Source organism: Colletotrichum spaethianum (genome assembly GCF_022836535.1).
Source record: "Colletotrichum spaethianum MAFF 239500 DNA, contig50, whole genome shotgun sequence".
Taxonomy (NCBI): domain Eukaryota; kingdom Fungi; phylum Ascomycota; class Sordariomycetes; order Glomerellales; family Glomerellaceae; genus Colletotrichum; species Colletotrichum spaethianum.
Window position 1 is genome coordinate 7355 of NW_026054820.1, and position 17263 is coordinate 24617.

The 17263-nt window shown below is 56.0% G+C and overlaps 7 protein-coding genes across 7 annotated transcripts; 3 read left to right on the forward strand and 4 right to left on the reverse strand.

Moving 5' to 3' along the window:
* Positions 1–653: 653 nt before the first annotated feature.
* On the forward strand, positions 654–3694 carry ColSpa_11724 (plasma membrane ATPase; the record flags this gene model as incomplete). The annotated part of the gene is made up of 4 exons (XM_049277936.1): positions 654–852; positions 962–1278; positions 1361–3578; positions 3648–3694. The coding sequence occupies 4 exons, from the start codon at positions 654–656 to the stop codon at positions 3692–3694; spliced, it is 2781 nt and encodes a 926-aa protein (XP_049133893.1).
* On the reverse strand, positions 955–3598 carry ColSpa_11725 (uncharacterized protein; the record flags this gene model as incomplete). The annotated part of the gene is made up of 4 exons (XM_049277937.1): positions 955–1302; positions 1346–1771; positions 1802–1981; positions 2042–3598. 4 exons carry the CDS (start codon positions 3596–3598, stop codon positions 955–957), a joined length of 2511 nt encoding a protein of 836 aa, XP_049133894.1.
* Positions 3695–4207: 513 nt separating the features above from the next.
* On the reverse strand, positions 4208–4633 carry ColSpa_11726 (uncharacterized protein; the record flags this gene model as incomplete). The annotated part of the gene is made up of 2 exons (XM_049277938.1): positions 4208–4342; positions 4445–4633. 2 exons carry the CDS (start codon positions 4631–4633, stop codon positions 4208–4210), a joined length of 324 nt encoding a protein of 107 aa, XP_049133895.1.
* Positions 4634–6730: 2097 nt separating this feature from the next.
* Positions 6731–8457, forward strand: ColSpa_11727 (uncharacterized protein; the record flags this gene model as incomplete). The annotated part of the gene is made up of 5 exons (XM_049277939.1): positions 6731–6773; positions 6881–7291; positions 7342–7396; positions 7447–7667; positions 7724–8457. The coding sequence occupies 5 exons, from the start codon at positions 6731–6733 to the stop codon at positions 8455–8457; spliced, it is 1464 nt and encodes a 487-aa protein (XP_049133896.1).
* Positions 8458–9652: 1195 nt separating this feature from the next.
* Positions 9653–11583, reverse strand: ColSpa_11728 (uncharacterized protein; the record flags this gene model as incomplete). Its single annotated transcript, XM_049277940.1, has 4 exons — positions 9653–10362; positions 10407–10820; positions 10878–11099; positions 11313–11583. 4 exons carry the CDS (start codon positions 11581–11583, stop codon positions 9653–9655), a joined length of 1617 nt encoding a protein of 538 aa, XP_049133897.1.
* A 1387-nt stretch (positions 11584–12970) lies between these two features.
* On the reverse strand, positions 12971–13801 carry ColSpa_11729 (putative L-asparaginase; the record flags this gene model as incomplete). Its single annotated transcript, XM_049277941.1, has 2 exons — positions 12971–13518; positions 13573–13801. 2 exons carry the CDS (start codon positions 13799–13801, stop codon positions 12971–12973), a joined length of 777 nt encoding a protein of 258 aa, XP_049133898.1.
* A 1400-nt stretch (positions 13802–15201) lies between these two features.
* ColSpa_11730 (oxygen-dependent choline dehydrogenase) lies at positions 15202–17099 on the forward strand (the record flags this gene model as incomplete). The annotated part of the gene is made up of 2 exons (XM_049277942.1): positions 15202–15701; positions 15749–17099. 2 exons carry the CDS (start codon positions 15202–15204, stop codon positions 17097–17099), a joined length of 1851 nt encoding a protein of 616 aa, XP_049133899.1.
* Between the last annotated feature and the right edge of the window lie 164 nt (positions 17100–17263).

The following is a 17263-nucleotide window of genomic DNA, read 5'->3' on the forward strand; positions in this document are numbered from 1 at the left end:
GGTCACTCACACTCACACGTACTGGGGGACCAGGACTGGGACTGGGACTGGGACTTACAGTCAGTCGCGCCGGATAGCTCGCTCCCATGCTCCACGCCCACACCCACACCCGCGTTCACATCCCACGCCCATGCCCACGCCCACGCTTGCTTGCTTGCCTGCACCGGCAGCTTTCTCCATTGCGTCTGCCGCCTGCACACACGCCCTCCTCCCGCCCACGTCCCACGTCCCAGCGGTCGCCTCTTCTTGGCTGCTAGTTGCTCGTGTCTCTCACTCACTCTCTCGGCCACTCCTACTACGGCTCGTTCCTCTTAAGTAGCGAAGCTTCCTCCCGCCTCGACCGGAGTTCCTTTTCCCTTTCTCTTTCTCCATCACCCACGAAGGCTGCCTATATAGATTGCCCTTCACAATTCGTGTGGTGCTCAAACCTCCCTCTCTCACCTCTCCACTCTCCCCCTCATCACCTTTCCCTACGCGTTATCCTGCGACCTCAGCAATCCAGTATTCCTAGGCCCGTCCTAAGAAGAAGCACAAGCAGCGCCTCGCCGTACACCTCGGATTTTGTCTACTACACCAATCCCTATCCGCGACAACTCCCACCTCTTCGCGCATAATAAGCTTGAGCAGAGCTCGTCTGTCTCACACCCACCGCAATGGCCGACTCCCACGCCACTGCGGCCCCTGCTATCAGCACGCCCATTGAGAGCCACAAGCTGGACGAGAAGGAGCACGCCGTCGACGCCCCTGCCGCCAACCCCAAGGCCGAGGTCGACGAGGAGGATGATGAGGATATTGACGCTCTGATCGAGGACCTCGAGTCCCAGGATGGTCACGTTGACGAGGAGGAAGAGGGTACGTTGCTACTATCTGACTCGGTCGAGGGGAGAGCTTGCGTAGCACTCGCTGCCGAGTCTCAGCTCGAGCCGTCGCACTTGCCGCTGTGGAATTGTCCTGCTAACAGCTTTCATAGAGGATGGTACTCCCGGCATGGGCCGCGTCGTCCCTGAGGAGCAGCTCCAGACTGACACCCGTCTTGGTCTCACTGAGCAGGAGGTTATCAACCGCCGCCGCAAGTGGGGTCGCAACGAGATGGCTGAGCAGAAGGAGAACCTCATCCTTAAGTTCTTCATGTTCTTCGTTGGTCCCATCCAGTTCGTCATGGAGGCTGCCGCCGTCCTTGCCGCTGGTCTTGAGGACTGGGTCGATTTTGGTGTTATTTGCGGTCTTCTGCTGCTTAACGCTGCCGTTGGTTTTGTTCAGGAATTCCAGGCCGGATCTGTAAGTCAACACCGCCCCACATTGCTGGCATGCGTTGTCAAGGGTTCCCAAAGTTCGCATTGCTGACTGCGCCCCACTCTAGATTGTTGCCGAACTCAAGAAGACTCTCGCCCTCAAGGCTGTCGTCCTCCGTGACGGCACTCTGAAGGAGATTGAGGCCCCCGAAGTTGTCCCCGGTGATATCCTCCAGGTTGAGGAGGGTACCATTATCCCTGCCGATGGCCGCATCGTCACCGAGGATGCTTTCCTCCAGGTCGACCAGTCCGCCATCACTGGTGAGTCTCTGGCCGTCGACAAGCACCGCAACGACAACTGCTACGCCTCTTCCGCCGTCAAGCGTGGTGAGGCTTTCGTTATCGTTACCGCCACTGGTGACAACACCTTCGTCGGTCGCGCTGCCGCTCTCGTCAACGCTGCCTCCGCCGGCTCTGGTCACTTCACCGAGGTCCTGAACGGCATTGGTACCATTCTCTTGGTCCTCGTCATTTTCACCCTACTCATCGTCTGGGTTTCCTCCTTCTACCGCTCCAACGGCATTGTCGACATTCTCCGCTTCACCCTTGCCATTACCATTATTGGTGTTCCCGTCGGTCTTCCCGCCGTCGTCACCACCACCATGGCTGTCGGTGCTGCCTACCTTGCCAAGAAGAAGGCCATTGTCCAGAAGCTTTCCGCTATTGAGTCCCTTGCTGGTGTCGAGATTCTATGCTCCGACAAGACTGGTACCTTGACCAAGAACAAGCTCTCCCTGGCTGAGCCCTACACCGTCGCCGGTGTCGACCCCGAGGACCTCATGCTTACTGCCTGCTTGGCTGCTTCCCGCAAGAAGAAGGGTATGGATGCCATCGACAAGGCTTTCTTGAAGTCTCTGCGCTACTACCCCCGCGCCAAGTCTGTCCTCTCCAAGTACCAGGTCATCGAGTTCTTCCCCTTCGACCCTGTCTCCAAGAAGGTCACTGCCCTCGTCCAGTCCCCCGCCGGTGAGCGCATCACCTGTGTCAAGGGTGCCCCTCTCTTCGTCCTCAAGACCGTCGAGCAGGACCACCCCATCCCCGACGAGATTGACCAGGCCTACAAGAACAAGGTTGCTGAGTTCGCCACCCGTGGTTTCCGCTCTCTCGGTGTTGCCCGCAAGCGTGGTGACGACGGTGCCTGGGAGATTCTCGGAATCATGCCCTGCTCTGACCCCCCCCGTCACGACACCGCCCGCACCGTCAACGAGGCCAAGTCTCTCGGTCTGTCCATCAAGATGTTGACTGGTGATGCCGTCGGTATCGCTCGTGAGACTTCCCGCCAGCTCGGTCTCGGCACCAACATTTACAACGCTGAGCGTCTCGGTCTCGGTGGTGGTGGTGACATGCCCGGCTCTGAGGTCTACGACTTCGTTGAGGCTGCTGATGGTTTCGCCGAGGTCTTTCCCCAGCACAAGTACAACGTCGTTGAGATTCTTCAGCAGCGTGGCTACCTCGTTGCCATGACTGGTGACGGTGTCAACGATGCCCCCTCCCTGAAGAAGGCTGACACTGGTATCGCCGTTGAGGGTGCCTCCGACGCCGCTCGCTCCGCTGCCGACATTGTCTTCCTTGCCCCCGGTCTTGGTGCCATCATTGACGCCCTGAAGACTTCCCGCCAGATTTTCCACCGCATGTACGCCTACGTCGTCTACCGTATCGCTCTGTCCATCCACTTGGAGATCTTCCTTGGTTTGTGGATTGCCATCCTCAACCGTTCTCTGAACATTGAGCTTGTCGTCTTCATTGCCATTTTCGCCGATATCGCCACCCTGGCTATTGCCTACGACAACGCCCCCTTCTCCAAGAGCCCTGTCAAGTGGAACCTGCCCAAGCTTTGGGGTATGTCCGTCCTCCTCGGTATCGTCCTCGCTGTCGGTACCTGGATCACTGTCACCACCATGTACGCCCACGGCCCCAACGGCGGTATCGTCCAGAACTTCGGTAACCTCGACGAGGTTGTCTTCCTCCAGATCTCCCTCACTGAGAACTGGCTCATCTTCATCACCCGTGCCAACGGACCCTTCTGGTCTTCCATCCCTTCGTGGCAGTTGGCCGGTGCCATCTTCGTCGTCGACATCCTCGCCACCTGCTTCACCATTTGGGGTTGGTTCGAGCACAGCAACACCTCCATTGTTGCCGTTGTCCGTATCTGGATCTTCTCCTTCGGTGTCTTCTGCGTCTGCGCCGGTGTCTACTACCTTCTCCAGGACAGTGCTGGCTTTGACAACCTCATGCACGGCAAATCGCCCAAGGGCAGCCAAAAGCAGCGCTCGCTTGAGGACTTTGGTAAGTTTATATACCCCCATTACCCCACACAGAATGTGTCTACAGAATAGAGGCTAACCGTTTCTTCAGTCGTTTCCCTGCAGCGTGTCTCCACCCAGCACGAGAAGTCGCAGTAAAGAGGGATCTCTTGGCAGAGTCGGGTCTGGTTATGACGCGACATGCGCCATGGCTACGCTCCGTCGACTCCGCAGGACCCTCTTCCTGGGCCTGATTGACTCTGGCCCCTAATGAGACCGGAGGAGATGACGACTTGCGCCCACGACATTCATCTTTGTTTATGTTTAAAATTGTACGATGATATTTTCATCGGTAATTACTGTGATCGAGTTGGGAGAGGGAGAGAATACCCTAGTGCTTGCTATAGACCTAATACAAATTCGTAAAATTATTAAAATGCCTGCTCATTGTTTGAGACGTTGAACTTGTGTGTACAAACATTCCAATGGAAGGAAATATTTTGTTCCAGTGTAGATGTTAGGTGTCGTTTTCGTAGACGCATTAATGGACGGCAAGTAGTGCACATAATTAGGTTGGATCAGTCAGGATTCAGCCCATTGCCTTTCATCAAGCAACCATCACTTGGTCCGGTTTACTTGAATACTGTATCCATTTAGAGTCACTTGATTTTACTACTGAGGAACAACTACGTCCTTGGAGGTATCCAACTCTTCGTGTCTTCTAAGGTCCATGGGACGGTCGAGCAGAGGCACAACGTAAGGGTCGAACGTCTTCCAGTAAGGGTTCTCGAGGTGGTACTTTTGGCTCTGTAGAAGTCATCGTTTAGCAAGCGAGGCACCATGTATCAACGTGTGAGTGGCCGGTGGGCTGTATGGGTGATGAAATGATGTTATGCTGGCGCGACTTACAAACTCGGTCTCGAAGCGCTCGACAATGGTGAATGACCGGGGGTCGTGGACGTCCTGCATGACGAACCAGCTGACGGTCTCGCGGTCCTGGGAGTAGACGCGCGAGGCCTCGATGAGCTTGGCCTTGAGGCGGTCGACCGAGTCCGGGTGGTCGTTTGCGTGGAGGTGGACAGTGATTGTGTAGACCATTGTCGCGGTTACTTGGAGGGGTATCGGCGGGTGGCGTCGGTGGGACTTGGAGCGTTCTTTGGTTGTGCAATTGGCCTCGAGGCTGTTGTGTAGTTGCAACGGTGATGTTTTGGAAAAAGGGGAGTAGAGCTCTCTAGCTAGCTACCTGGAAACGGGTGAGGGGTGGAGGGGTAGTTTTTTTGGGGTGGGAGGAGAGAGAGCCGGATCCAAGTGGAGATGCGTTGGAGGAGGGGGTTGAGAGTGGAGAGAGACAGTGAGGGGCGAGTGAGGTGGTAAACGTCCAGCAGGTTTGAGAGTTCGAACGGCGTCGAAGTGGGACGGCTTCTGAGGTGGTTCTCCGGACCCCAGCTGCGTAGCCCTTTGGGGCTTTGTCTTAATGTCTCGCAATTGCTTATTCTGAGGAGACAAATTGGTGTCGGGGCCTGGGGTCGCAACTTTTGGAGGGAGCATTCTACGACATTTTGGACCGAGCCGGACGTCTTGACCTCGCAAAGTCTCGGTGAACCGCCCCCAAGGTCCAGTCAATTGGGTAAGAGGGTTGTTGCACTGCTACCCGGCTACGCTACCGAGATCCCCACGATTCAGAGTTCAGCTCCCATGTCTCTAGAACTCTCCCTACGGCACTGGCTGCACGGCCGATGAGAATCCCTAGGGGTTCGAGAAAACCCAGCCGTTCGGCCGTAGTGCCTTCTTCTTGGAGGCGTCTCAGACCGGTGCAGTCTGCGTCGGAGCCGTTGTCAGACGATGTCAGAAGCCAGACAGCCGACTAATAAGCCAGCCGCCAGATGGCAGACAACCGACAACCCCCACCCCCTCCTCGGAGCCGCCTAGCTTGGGACCGGCGTGGACTCGGAACGGTCGAAGAGGAGGCCAAGCTTTTTCTTAGTGCACGAGGACTGCCAAGTCATCAGCCCGGCCGTTACAGTTGCGGTAAATCGCGATTGGGCGGATGAGTCGCTGAGGTCGGAAGGCGGTAGGTCGACACTAAGAAAGCGAACGCCGGCTCGAATTCGTTCGTGCTGGCGCCGCCGACAATTCCAGCGAGGGTTCCCCCCAGACCAGCCCGACGCGCTGCCTCTCACCTGGTCGCCTTGTGCGCCTTGGACCATTCTAGCCTCTCGCCTCGCTGTAAACCTTTGCTGTCTTCTGAGAGCCGCGTGGGCGAGTGGTATGGGTGAGATGGTGTGTAGTAGAAACGCAGCTTCCTCCCCGCACGCGGCATTTCGGGGAGGGGTTCGTTACACCCTGACCAACAATGCTCTCTCACCTCCTTCTACTCCACCAGCGGAAGGCAGATACTATCATCTCCGAGGGGCAGTGGATGGGGTAATGGCACTAAGAGCAGTAGAAAGCGCATCGCAGTTGTCTTGGTAGTTGTTGGGCGTGAAGGAATTGGTACTTCACCCACTCGACCTCGGCGGGAGGATGTGCCTATGCCGGCTCCGGCACCGACCCGCCACTTCACCGCATTGTGACCCACTTTATTTCTTCCTCCTTCGGCCACGGCGCCTCCACACTTCCACAACCTACCATCCATCCTTTTTTTTTTCCGTCGCTTTCTCGTCCCCGTCGCGCCCATCCTTTGCCGTACATACAACAGAGAACTGCACCCTCGGCGCCACCGACGCCATCTTGTCCTGCCGGCCCTCCCGCACACGCCGAAACCACCAACCCCAATCCTCCTTTGCCATCACCACGACGACATCTTGCTGGTGTTTTCATGCACGTTTCCACCCCGGGCATGTCGACCTCCCAACATTCATGCAAAGTGACACTTACACCCACACGCCCGGCCCTCCGCACTATCATGCAAGCATGCAAGCAGAAGCCCGCTCACAGTATCCTTGATTAATCGAACAAACTGTGCCAACCCTGTTTGGATCTCGTCCTGAGAAAGCAAGCTAGTGTAGATTTTTCGTTCTCTTCTATTCCCGTTTGGGGTAACCCATCTTCAGCCTCTCATACCTTCAGGTTCCAGCCGCGTAGCCGAAGGGGTCGAACAACCACCCTTCTGCACTCCGGGCACAGCACTTCTGATCTGGACTCCTTCGGACCCGAGGCGTCGGCGCCATCACGCCGGACTGAACCCCGAGCGCCATGGCACCCCAACAGCGGATGCAGATCCCTGGGTATTACTACGGTACTATACACACGCCCCCCTGAACCCTGTCCCGGTCTTCACTCGCGATGACTACTCACCATGTAGCTATTGCTTCATGCACACCGGCTAACGCGAGACATGTCTAGATGAGGAAAAGGGCAAGTACTTCAAAATCGAAAAGACCACCTCGGCGCCCCAGGGCGCCGCCTGGTCCGCGGACAGCGTCAAGCGCCGCAAGACCCAGCACCGCGAGGCCGAGGCCGTCGCCGCGCGCCGGGAGCGTCTGAAGCGCCACATTGTCCGCTCCGCCGTGCTGCGGGATCCGCTCCTCGGCGGCGTTCTCGATGTCGAGCTCGGCCTCCGGCGCCAGCGGCGGATGCGCGCCCATGCGGGCGTGGCTGCCGAGGACGTCCCTGCCGTGGCGTGGGCGAAGGGGCTCGTCGACAAGGGCGAGGTGCCTTTCGTGCCCAGCTTCGCGCGGCAGAGTTTCCCGAATATCCCGTGCTTCTATGTTGGCGGGGATGATGTCAAGACGGGGCTTGGTGTTGCATATGCCAGTGAGTTGAGGCTCCCTAGATGGAGCCTGCGAGTATGCTGACCTTGGCAGCCTTGGATGAGGAGACGTTGATAGGATCATACATCCCCACTGATGAGAACGAGAGGTGAGCACTATGGGACTTTCACGCGGCTAAGCATCTGCTCACAATACCAGGATATCGTTCAGCACCGATGCCTCGAGCCGCCCGGAGCGCCGCCTGTCGCACCGGCATGAGATGATCGGTTGCCCCCAGATCTCATCCATCAACTACCACCCCCACTCACACCGCATCATCGTGACCTCCCGCGAACCTAGCAACACGTGCGACATTTACCTGTTCTCCCCGCCCAAGTCCGCCTCGAACGACGATCGTCCTCTCTGGCTGCTCGATAGAGGTAACGTCCCCTCGTTCTCACCTTCCCCTCACCCCCTATTCTAACACCCCCACCAGCGAACCACCTCCGCCACATCTCCTTCAACACAGGCCGCCGCGAAGGCGTCGTAAACCAAACAACTCCGGCGCCGCCCTCGTCATCCTCCCTCACCTGCGTCATCGGCACCTCCTACGGCCTCCTCAAGCTCACCTCGGACGAACGCATCCACTGGCTGGGCCCGGCCCGCCCGCGGCCGGGTCCCGCCGAGGGCGACTTCTTTGACCAGTCCTTCCTCCCCTCCAACCCCAACGTCCTCCTCGCCGGCGGCCGCAACGGCGACGTCCGGATGATTGACATGCGCGTCAAGTGGTCCGAGTGGGATAACATACCCGTCGGGCCCGTGGCGCGCCTGAGGGCTGTAAACCCGCACCAGTTCCTCGCCGCGGGGCCGCGGTCGCGCATGGCGCTGTTCGACATCCGCTACCGGAAGCGGAGGCCGAACGGCACGAGGCCGGTGGTGGAGTTTCCGGCGTACCGGAACGGGCCGCACATGCACATTGGCTGGGACGTCGACGTCGACGCGGGCGTGGTCGCCGCGGCGCACGACGACGGGCGCGTGGGCATGTACTCGCTGCTCTCGGGCCGGAGGCTGGGGTGTCCCGCGGTCGACGCCATCGCGGCTAGGACGCCGGTGCGGAGTTTGCAGTTCCAGACGATGCCGGGGCGGAGGCATGCGAGCCTATTCGCGGGCGTAGGGCCGAACCTGAAGATGTTTTCGATCGGGGCACTAGGCGCCGACGACGAGTGCTAGGTGATGGAGGGGGGGCGAGAAAGATGACTCCCTGCTCTATGGCTGCAGGTTGAGAGGTAAACAAGCAAGAATAAACTCATGAAGCACCTTTGAGGCCCTTGGCATTGATCTTTGTCTCGACTTTGATTTTGGCTTCGCATCTTGACACACCCCCTTCGCCTGACAAGAGGTCTGTTCGTCGGCGTGCTCCCTGGGCCCCAGTCTCGAATACACTCCGGGGCGGGTGCTCGGCGGTTGGCAGGCGACTCAGGCAGGTCCGATCGAGCTGTCGTTGAAATCCTGCCAACTGAAGTTTACCTCAGATATTTCTCGGGAAGCTCTCACAGGTTTGGCCCTCCTCCAGTTGTGATAGGTCTGTTCGCTCGCCTTTGACTTTTGACTTTTCCGTCCTCCATTCTTCACTGAAGCTTATGTTTACATTGGCTGCTCTCCCTGTTCATCGATACTCGCTCCCTCATCCCTCTCCGTTGATCTTTACAGACAAGTAGGTCTTAGAAATGCCTGCCCACATTGTTACCAAAAGGGCAAAAGCTTCAGGCCGCTCCTGGCGCTGGAGTCTGGTATTGCAATAACAATGGCCAAGTTGGGGGAGTCCAAGGTCTTGGTGGCGTCAGTCCGATGAGAATAGCGGATACAGCCGTCATGGTGTCGTCGTCTCGTCTGGATACCTGTTGCTTCGTCTTGTCAATGTTCTCGGTGGCCGAAGGCCACGTTCGTCACAGGATCAATCCGAAACCAACGCCTCACCTCAACCAGTTGACATGATGTTTGGATAGATTATAATAGACGCTGAAAGCTAGCAATAGACCATCCCTTCTCCTGGAAGCGCAAACGACCGACACCGCACATCAGTCGCCGCGTTTCTGGTTTCTGTTTTGTGTTGTAAACACGCGCCGCCAGACGTTCTGGGCCCCTCCTGTACCGCCGAACCATTCTCGACAAGTCTGGGCCTCTCCGTCTGGTAATGCTTACCCAAGGGCCAAGAAAGTACGCCGTACTAATTACACTGAGCCTCCATCCAGCCCAACCCCCAACGCCAACGACCAATCGCTTTCCGCTGGTCGGTCCCTATAAGCATGTATATGTATATGTGTATTGGTATTAAGTAAGGGGTCCATACTCTTCCAGTACGTGGGAAAACGCCGATTACCTCGTGAAATAACCTTGAGTGCCTTCGAATGCTCGTTCGCGGTGACTACACCTTCAGGTTGTACGTTCCCGCAAGCTTGGGAAACGTGTGATTGAAAGCCTGCCCGAGCGTCCAATTTTCCAGCCTCCGCAGATGTCGCTCGAACACAGGGTTGATCAGTACCTCGTCCGAATCCGGCACCTGTAGCAGAGTGTCCGTCTCCTCGTACGGCCAGTTTAGACTCAACGTTGTCGTGAACGGCACGAAGAAGTTATCAAACAGGTACTCGCGTGGGTTGTAGTCCCGGCAGAGCTTCTCGCGCATAGCCGGGAAAGGCACATGGTCGATCCAGGCGGGGTGCTCCGTGAACAGCTGCGGGGGCCGAGGGCGCGCCCACTCGGGGAGTCGGTCATAGTTCTCCTGCGTTGGTGAGATCTGCCAGCGCATGATGAGGAACATGATGTATAGGACCGCGACACGCTGGGGCAGGGCCGAGAGATCCGGGAAGGTGGCAAGGATGTCGGTGAAGACCTTGGAGAGCGGGTGCGAGAACTTGCTGTTGGCGGGGTTGAGGAGTGAGAGAACCGACGGGTAGCGCGGGCCGATGATTTCGTGCGTGGAGAGGCCGTCGGCTGCTCGTTGCCGGCGCTCGTGGAGGAAGTCGAGGAGAAGGCTGTCCAGTGGACATGTCGGTCCGCAATTCTTGACTTCTGCCGAACAACTTGCCAAGGCTCTCTGCTCGGGGGGATGGAAGACGTCTGCTGAGGGCAGTCCATCTGTGAGCGTGGGGTGAGGACGGTTGGTCCGCTGATGGACGGACTTCGACTGTGTTGGACCGGGCCAACGCCGGTCCAATCATGCTTCATGGGAACATGATGGTAATTTGGCGAGTCCTGGGCGCCGTTGATGCCGCTCTGTATCTTGCCAACGCGAGCATTGTGATCAAGAAGGAAATCTAACCCCAACTTCTCCGGGCCAAGGTCGAGACCATGACGGAGGTCTTGCCGCTGCTGGTTCAGCATCTTGCTCGCAGCATACATATGATTTGGGGAAGACAGGTCCGGGGCACCGCTTCCTGGTGTTGTCTGCCAGCCGGCGGTGGGGTCGATAGAGATTGGCGAGGCCGCGCTGTTTGGCGTCGACGTGTTATTCGCGGAGATGGGCCCGTTTTGCTGATGGACATGCGAGTAGCTCCCACTAGGGGAAGGGAAGATGGGGGGAGGTTCTACCGGAGCTGTGGATCGGTTAGGACGGTGCCGAGCATGCACACTGCCGAGCTGTGACGACTCACGTTGAGTTGGCGGAGGAGCAGAAATCAGCGGTTGGATGGAAGAGATGAAAGCCGCTAAGCGGCGTTTCAAGTCGGCATTCTCAGCCTCGACGGCCTCTTTGGCTCTCTGGACGGCCTGTAGGTCTTGGTAGGGCTGCTGCGAGGTCAACTCCTGGATGCGGCGTTCAAGGGTCTCGATCTGGTTCTTGGTGCGCTCCCGGATGGCTCGCTGAGCTTCCCTGTCTGATCACGGGCATTGGCACATCGGTTAGCCGTGGTGTGTCGTCATTGGGTGCAAAGAAGCAGTCCATGTTGTGGAGATGTACGAGGATAAAGTGGACAGCGTACGGAACGGTTGACCTTGACGGAAGGTTTGTGGATGATATCAAGTACAAGCGTGGAGCAAAGACATGATGCAGCAAGGCGTGCTGGGCAAACAAGGGCAGTTATGCTCACCATTGGCGCGCTTCTTGGCCAGCTGCTCGGGCGTCAGGTTGGCAACGCCCCTGGATCCAGGGCCGGTGCGACGTTTCTTGTTCATATCACCGGATGGCTGAGAAGCAGGCGAGGCACCGGCGCCGGCGGAAGTGTGTGAGTCGGCATTGCCGGGGCCTGCTGGACTAGGTTGATCGGCAGCACTACGCTTGTTGTTGTAACTCAGGCCGGGGGTCACCGATGAAGCCGCGGAGCCGGCGGGACTGGGATGGCTGATGGCATCGGAGGCCATGAGAAATCGGAAGGGCGTGAAGAGGGAGTACGGCAGATGGAGGATCAGGTTCCGTGTTGCCTCCGGATTCGCCTGATCCAAGTCAGGTCAAGCTCCGCTCGGTCAGAAAGCCGGGTGCTGCCCGTGATCGAGCGGCAGCGGCCGAGAGGCATAGGCCTGCTACGATCCGACCTGTGTCCGTAATGTGGATCAATTGGAATGGATGACGACGGGAGCAGCCCCTTGCCGTGTTTTTCTTTATTTTGCGGCCCCCTTGTTTCCTCCGGGGGGAGGGGGGGTTCTCCTCCGGATCCTGTCGGATGTTTGCTTCTTGTTCTGCTGGAGCTGGAACAGGGGTGCGGCAGACTCAGGTGCTGGGACCGGTGCAGCGCGCAGCGGAGCACTGGGCAGGCAAAAATGTGTGTAAAGAAAATTGGTGGTACGGAGAGGGGAATGGTATGATTTTTCGGGGATCGGGTTGGCTTGGAAGGTCGGAAACAGGCGAATGAGAGGGGATATGAATCATTCAGAGACTGCCGGGCGGGTTCGGAAGGCCAAGATCCCGAGTCATGAGTGGCTCGGTAGACTGTGTAGATTTGTGCTAGCCTCGGGCATTTTGCTGTGGACAGGGGTCTGTCGTTGGACTCGATGTTTGTTGCAGCCCAGAAGCATTGGTCGCCGGATGCAGCATCGAGATTCCTTTGAGGTTTCGTTTTGGCTGGAAATCCAACTATGAACGACAAAGGTGTGTCCGTGGTTACGGAGGAGGAAGACGAGGGAGAAACTTTAAAAGGCTGGTTTTGGAATAGAGTTTGTAGCGTCCGAAGGGGAAGTTCTGGCCGTCGTCGACCATTTCCACCGTGGTATTGGCCAACCTAGCCTGCACAACTCCCAGGATGTCAATGCTCAAAGAAGGCCAGGTAGTATGCACAGGCTTGTTGGAATACGAAAAGGTTGCCACTCATCTAACACGAGGACACCGCCCTGCCTGAGAGGCTGTCGCCAAGGAAGGACGGGAGTATGGTGCAGACCTTATCCAACATGTGTAGGGAATGGTAGCCAATTGTTATCCTGCTGTTTGTGCAACCCATTTGGGTGGCCTGATTAATCACGAGTATGGGACCCTGTACTCTTGCATGCGCCACCACAGGCCGAGATACCTTCACAGGCCGAGATACCTTCACATGTCGATTGCGACTGAACAAAGAAGTTTTGAAAGATTACGAAAAATAACTATTGTTCTAGACTCGCAAGAGGCGACATCAAGACACGCGCGGCTCGTCCGAGTCGGCCCTAATCCCCAAGCCAGCATGCGCGCAAATCTGGGTATCCATTGAAAAGAAAACTATCATCGGTATCGTCAACATCGTCATTGTACAGAGCCAAGAAACTGCCCCGCCAGAGACACTCAGTTCTTCATCGCCTCAACGAACAGCTCCCGCATGCCCTTGAGCAGTACCGCCAGCTCTCTCGTCTCGTTGAGCTGGTCGAGCACCCGCTCCACGCGCTCGCGCTCCAGCTTGGGTCGGCAGTGCCGGATATCGTAGTCTCGGCTCGACGTGTTAAGCTCAAACCACGCTTCTCTCTCCCAGTCCTGGTCGTCGACATATGTGTAAACGAACTTGAGACGGTCGTCCTGGCCCGCGCCTTCGATCCGCAGCCCCAGGTTCTGCTGCCAGAACTCGAGTTCTGGTACGTTGAATCGCGACTGCGCTTCGAGCTGCTTCGTGTGCGCCCGTTGTGCCGCCAGCCGGGCATCAATCTCTCGCTGGGTCTCTTCGATTTGTTTCTTGAGAGCGTCTCTTGTCGCTAGGTGCTTGTCGCGTTCTTCGGATAGCTGTGCAATGGCTGCTTGCATTTCGCGCGTTTCGGCCTTCTCTTTGGCGACCGTCTGTTGATGTGTGCTGGTCTTGAGTTGCAGGATCTCGATGTCTTTCTTCTTCATGCGCTGATCCTCTGCGGTACATCAGCGTTCTGGTCTGTATTGTTGAGTGGTCACGCTTTACATACCTTGCAGTTCTGCAATGTTCATGCGAAACTGGTTCCTCTCCTCCAGAACGCGCTTTCGGCCATGCTCGATGAATGTATCGAATTTGGAAGTAAACTTGGACATGCGGTCGCGAAGCTCTTCGAAACCAAAGTTCGCATTCGGCAGCGTCTCTGCAACAGACGGAGTCGCCATCAAGGACTGGCGATTGAGGCTGGCAGACAGCGACGATTCTCGGAATGCCGAAGACATTGTAGGCAATTCGTATTCGGCGGTGTGACCTCGACTTGGGCTTAGGTTAGGTGATGGCTGTATGTGATCAAAAGCAAACGGTCCGCAATTTGCATGTGAGGGGCTGGTGACGATGGGATGCAATGGTTGTGATAGTATTTTTGGTGTTTATGCCACGCGTTGCTATGTCAACAATCTCGAGGTAAGAAAGGGGCGCTGACTAAGATTTGTAGGCTACTGATTAGTCATCAAACTAACACAATCGCACCGCGTTCACTTAGCGGGGGAAAATGGAACCCCCTGTAATTAGCCACTGCAATATTCGTTCACCCATCCCTTCGCAACACGACCAAGTGCGTTCTGGGTCTTGAGATATAGCCATATCTATGCTCTTCCAACCTACTTCCCTCCATCATCCCCGTGCCCACCTCCAAATGGTTCTGTTGTGTGTTCTTCTCGCTCTGCCAGCTTGCTTCGGACACAATCATCTGATTATTAGAGGCTTTGGAATGGCGAACTTTGTTCAACTTCTTGTTGCTCGCATACTATTATTGTCTGTGGGTTTCCTGAGGGTTGAAATTCATTTTAAACAACATACGCCAAATTCTGCTACGTTGCTCACACTATCTGCTAACTATTAGATTGACAAAGCTGTCAGTATCTCCGAAGTATGATGCAGACGCCTATGAGCCGCGAAGTCACGGTGAGAGCTGTGTGGGGTTGTACTTCATCTTCCTTTCTCATATCCTTTTTCGCGACATAGACGATGCCGGACAGCAGCAGCCCTTTAGTTGAGATTTGGATATCCGTATTCTGCTCTCTTTTTCAACTGCCGTGATGGATTCGGATAATTGTTCTTACTATTTCATTTGGAAGAAAGCCGAAGAAACCAGTCGCAAGGCAACAAATGTGTCGCTGAGGATCAGCTGGCATAAGAGATCATAAACTGAATCCCACTGAGCGACATCACATACGAATTTAAACCAGCCTATTTAGGACCGATTCATTAATCATCCTTCCTCAAAAAGGCAGCCATAACAGTTTGTTGACGTTTCCGTGCAGTGCCATACAACGCGATGTTACGGTTCCCCGCGTTCTTGAATCTGACAGCCGAATACCATCGCCAGAGTCCATACGGAAGAATGCAGATATTTGCCGGGATAAAAGAGGCCTACTACCTTACTATGGAAACTCAAGACTGCCTCTGCCCACAATACTGGTCGTCCCTACTTTCTCATTTTGCCTGGGTATTGGACCAAATGCTGCTTCTTCCACTTTAAAGTGAAGAGGCGTTATGCTGGAGGCAAGTGGCTACAATTACTATAAGAATCCATGATCGAGGAGTAGGAGAAGAAACGCTCCCTGGATTTTGATGAGCAAGTTCAGCTGAAACATTAAACAACCCGCACAAAATTGGCAGAATGGGTTTGCAGGCCAGGCAGATTAGCTACCAACTGATTCTTTTCGTTCTCTTACTTTCAAGTCTTGTTGCCAGCGCACCTTCTCCAGCTGCTTCTGATGAGTATGACTACATCGTCATCGGCAGTGGTCCTGGCGGTGGACCAGTCGCCGTCAATCTCGCAAAAGCTGGCTATTCGGTCCTCATACTTGAGGCGGGAGATAGTAGCGTAGCCAGCGGCGGGAGTCAATATCCACCATCCATCACCTGGGATTTCTTTGTCAAACACTACGAGGATGATGAGAGAAACAAGAAGAACAACTTTGTCACTTGGAGGGCCCGCGATGGCTCTTACTGGGTTGGGAACCAGAACGTTCCCTCGGATGCAAAATTACTTGGTATTTACTACCCCCGTGGTGCCACCGTTGGAGGCTCTTCCATGATCAACGCCATGGCTACCCTCCTGCCGACTGATAGCGACTGGAACTACATCGTGGAGCTGACCAATGATACTACATGGACGTAAGTATCAACAAAACAGACAAAGGCCGAGGCTGACATGTGAGAAGAGCCAGCAACATGCGCAAGGTCTTTGAGACAATCGAGAAAAACAACTACCTATCATCAGGTACTCCCGGCCATGGCTTCAACGGCTGGTTTCAGACCAACATGGACATAGCCACCAGCGTCACCGGCCCCGTAGCCGGCGTTCTTACGGCCATGGCTAACGATCTCGGTCAAAATCCCAACCAACTCCCTCAGCTCATCAGTCGCGATTCCAACGAACTTAGCCCAAATCGAGACACCTCAGCTGGTATCTACGGTCTCGCTCGACACACCCGCGCTAATGGTCAGCGTTATAGTTCTAGGGACTACATCACCGAGACCATCAACACTCACCAGTTCCCTCTCACATTATCGCAGAACTCTCTCGTCACCAGGATAACCTTCAACACATCTGGTAGCAAGCCACGCGCTACGGGTGTTGAGTACCTCGTTGGCAAGTCCCTTTACAAAGCCGACGCGCGTTACAACGCAAACGGCCCAAAGGGCGAGAGACGCACTGCCACCGCCCGCCGCGAGGTCATTCTCTCAGGAGGCTGTTTCAACTCACCTCAGCTCCTGAAGCTTAGCGGCATTGGCCCGGCCTACGAGCTGCATAGATTCAATATCACCGTCCTCGTCGACTCCCCCGGCGTCGGCACTAACATGCAAGATAACCAGGAGATGCCAATCGTCGGCACGCTTCGCTCGCAAACTGGCGGCTTCGGCTCAAGCGGCTGCGTCATGTACAAGACCCAACGCGCCCCCTACAACGAGCGCGACATGTTCTTGATGCAGGGCCCTTATGCCTTCCGTGGCTTCTGGCCCAGCAATCAGTCCAACTACGCCCTGCCAACCGATCCCGCTGGAATATACGGCGTGTCGATGGTTAAGCAGCACCCGCAGAATCGCGCTGGCACGGTGAAGTTGCTGTCTGCAGACCCACAGGACGTGCCCGAGATCAACTTCAACCTCTTTAAACAGGGAAGGGATACCGACATGGGCGCCATGAAGGACACCATCGCCTGGGTCCGCCGCGTCTACGCCAAGGTCGCCGGGCCCTCGGGACCTATCACCCCACGTGAGCCCCCGTGTCCAAAGGTCCAGGCCGACGGGGCGTGCTCTGCTCCCAACATCGATGAGGACTGGATCGAGGCCCAGACGTTTGGACATCATCCAACTAGTACGTGTGCTATTGGAGGAGATGGTGACAAAAACGCTGTGTTGGACTCCAAGTTCCGCGTACGAGGGGTTAATGGACTTCGAGTCGTGGATGCGAGTGCTTTCCCAAGGATTCCTGGCGTGTTTCCTGTCGTTGCTACGTTTATGATTAGTCAAAAGGCATCTGAGGTCATTTTGGAGGAGCTCAATGGATAATTTTTCAAGGAGATGGTTGATTCCAAGGCTAGTGCCTGTTCAATTGTTGGAGGTGATAATGTAGTTCATCACTGTCATGTTGAAGAGGGTGTAACTACTTTGCACATGAAGACACTCGGTTGGTTTCTATTCACGCAGTCACTTTTCTTCGTGCCACTCTTGAA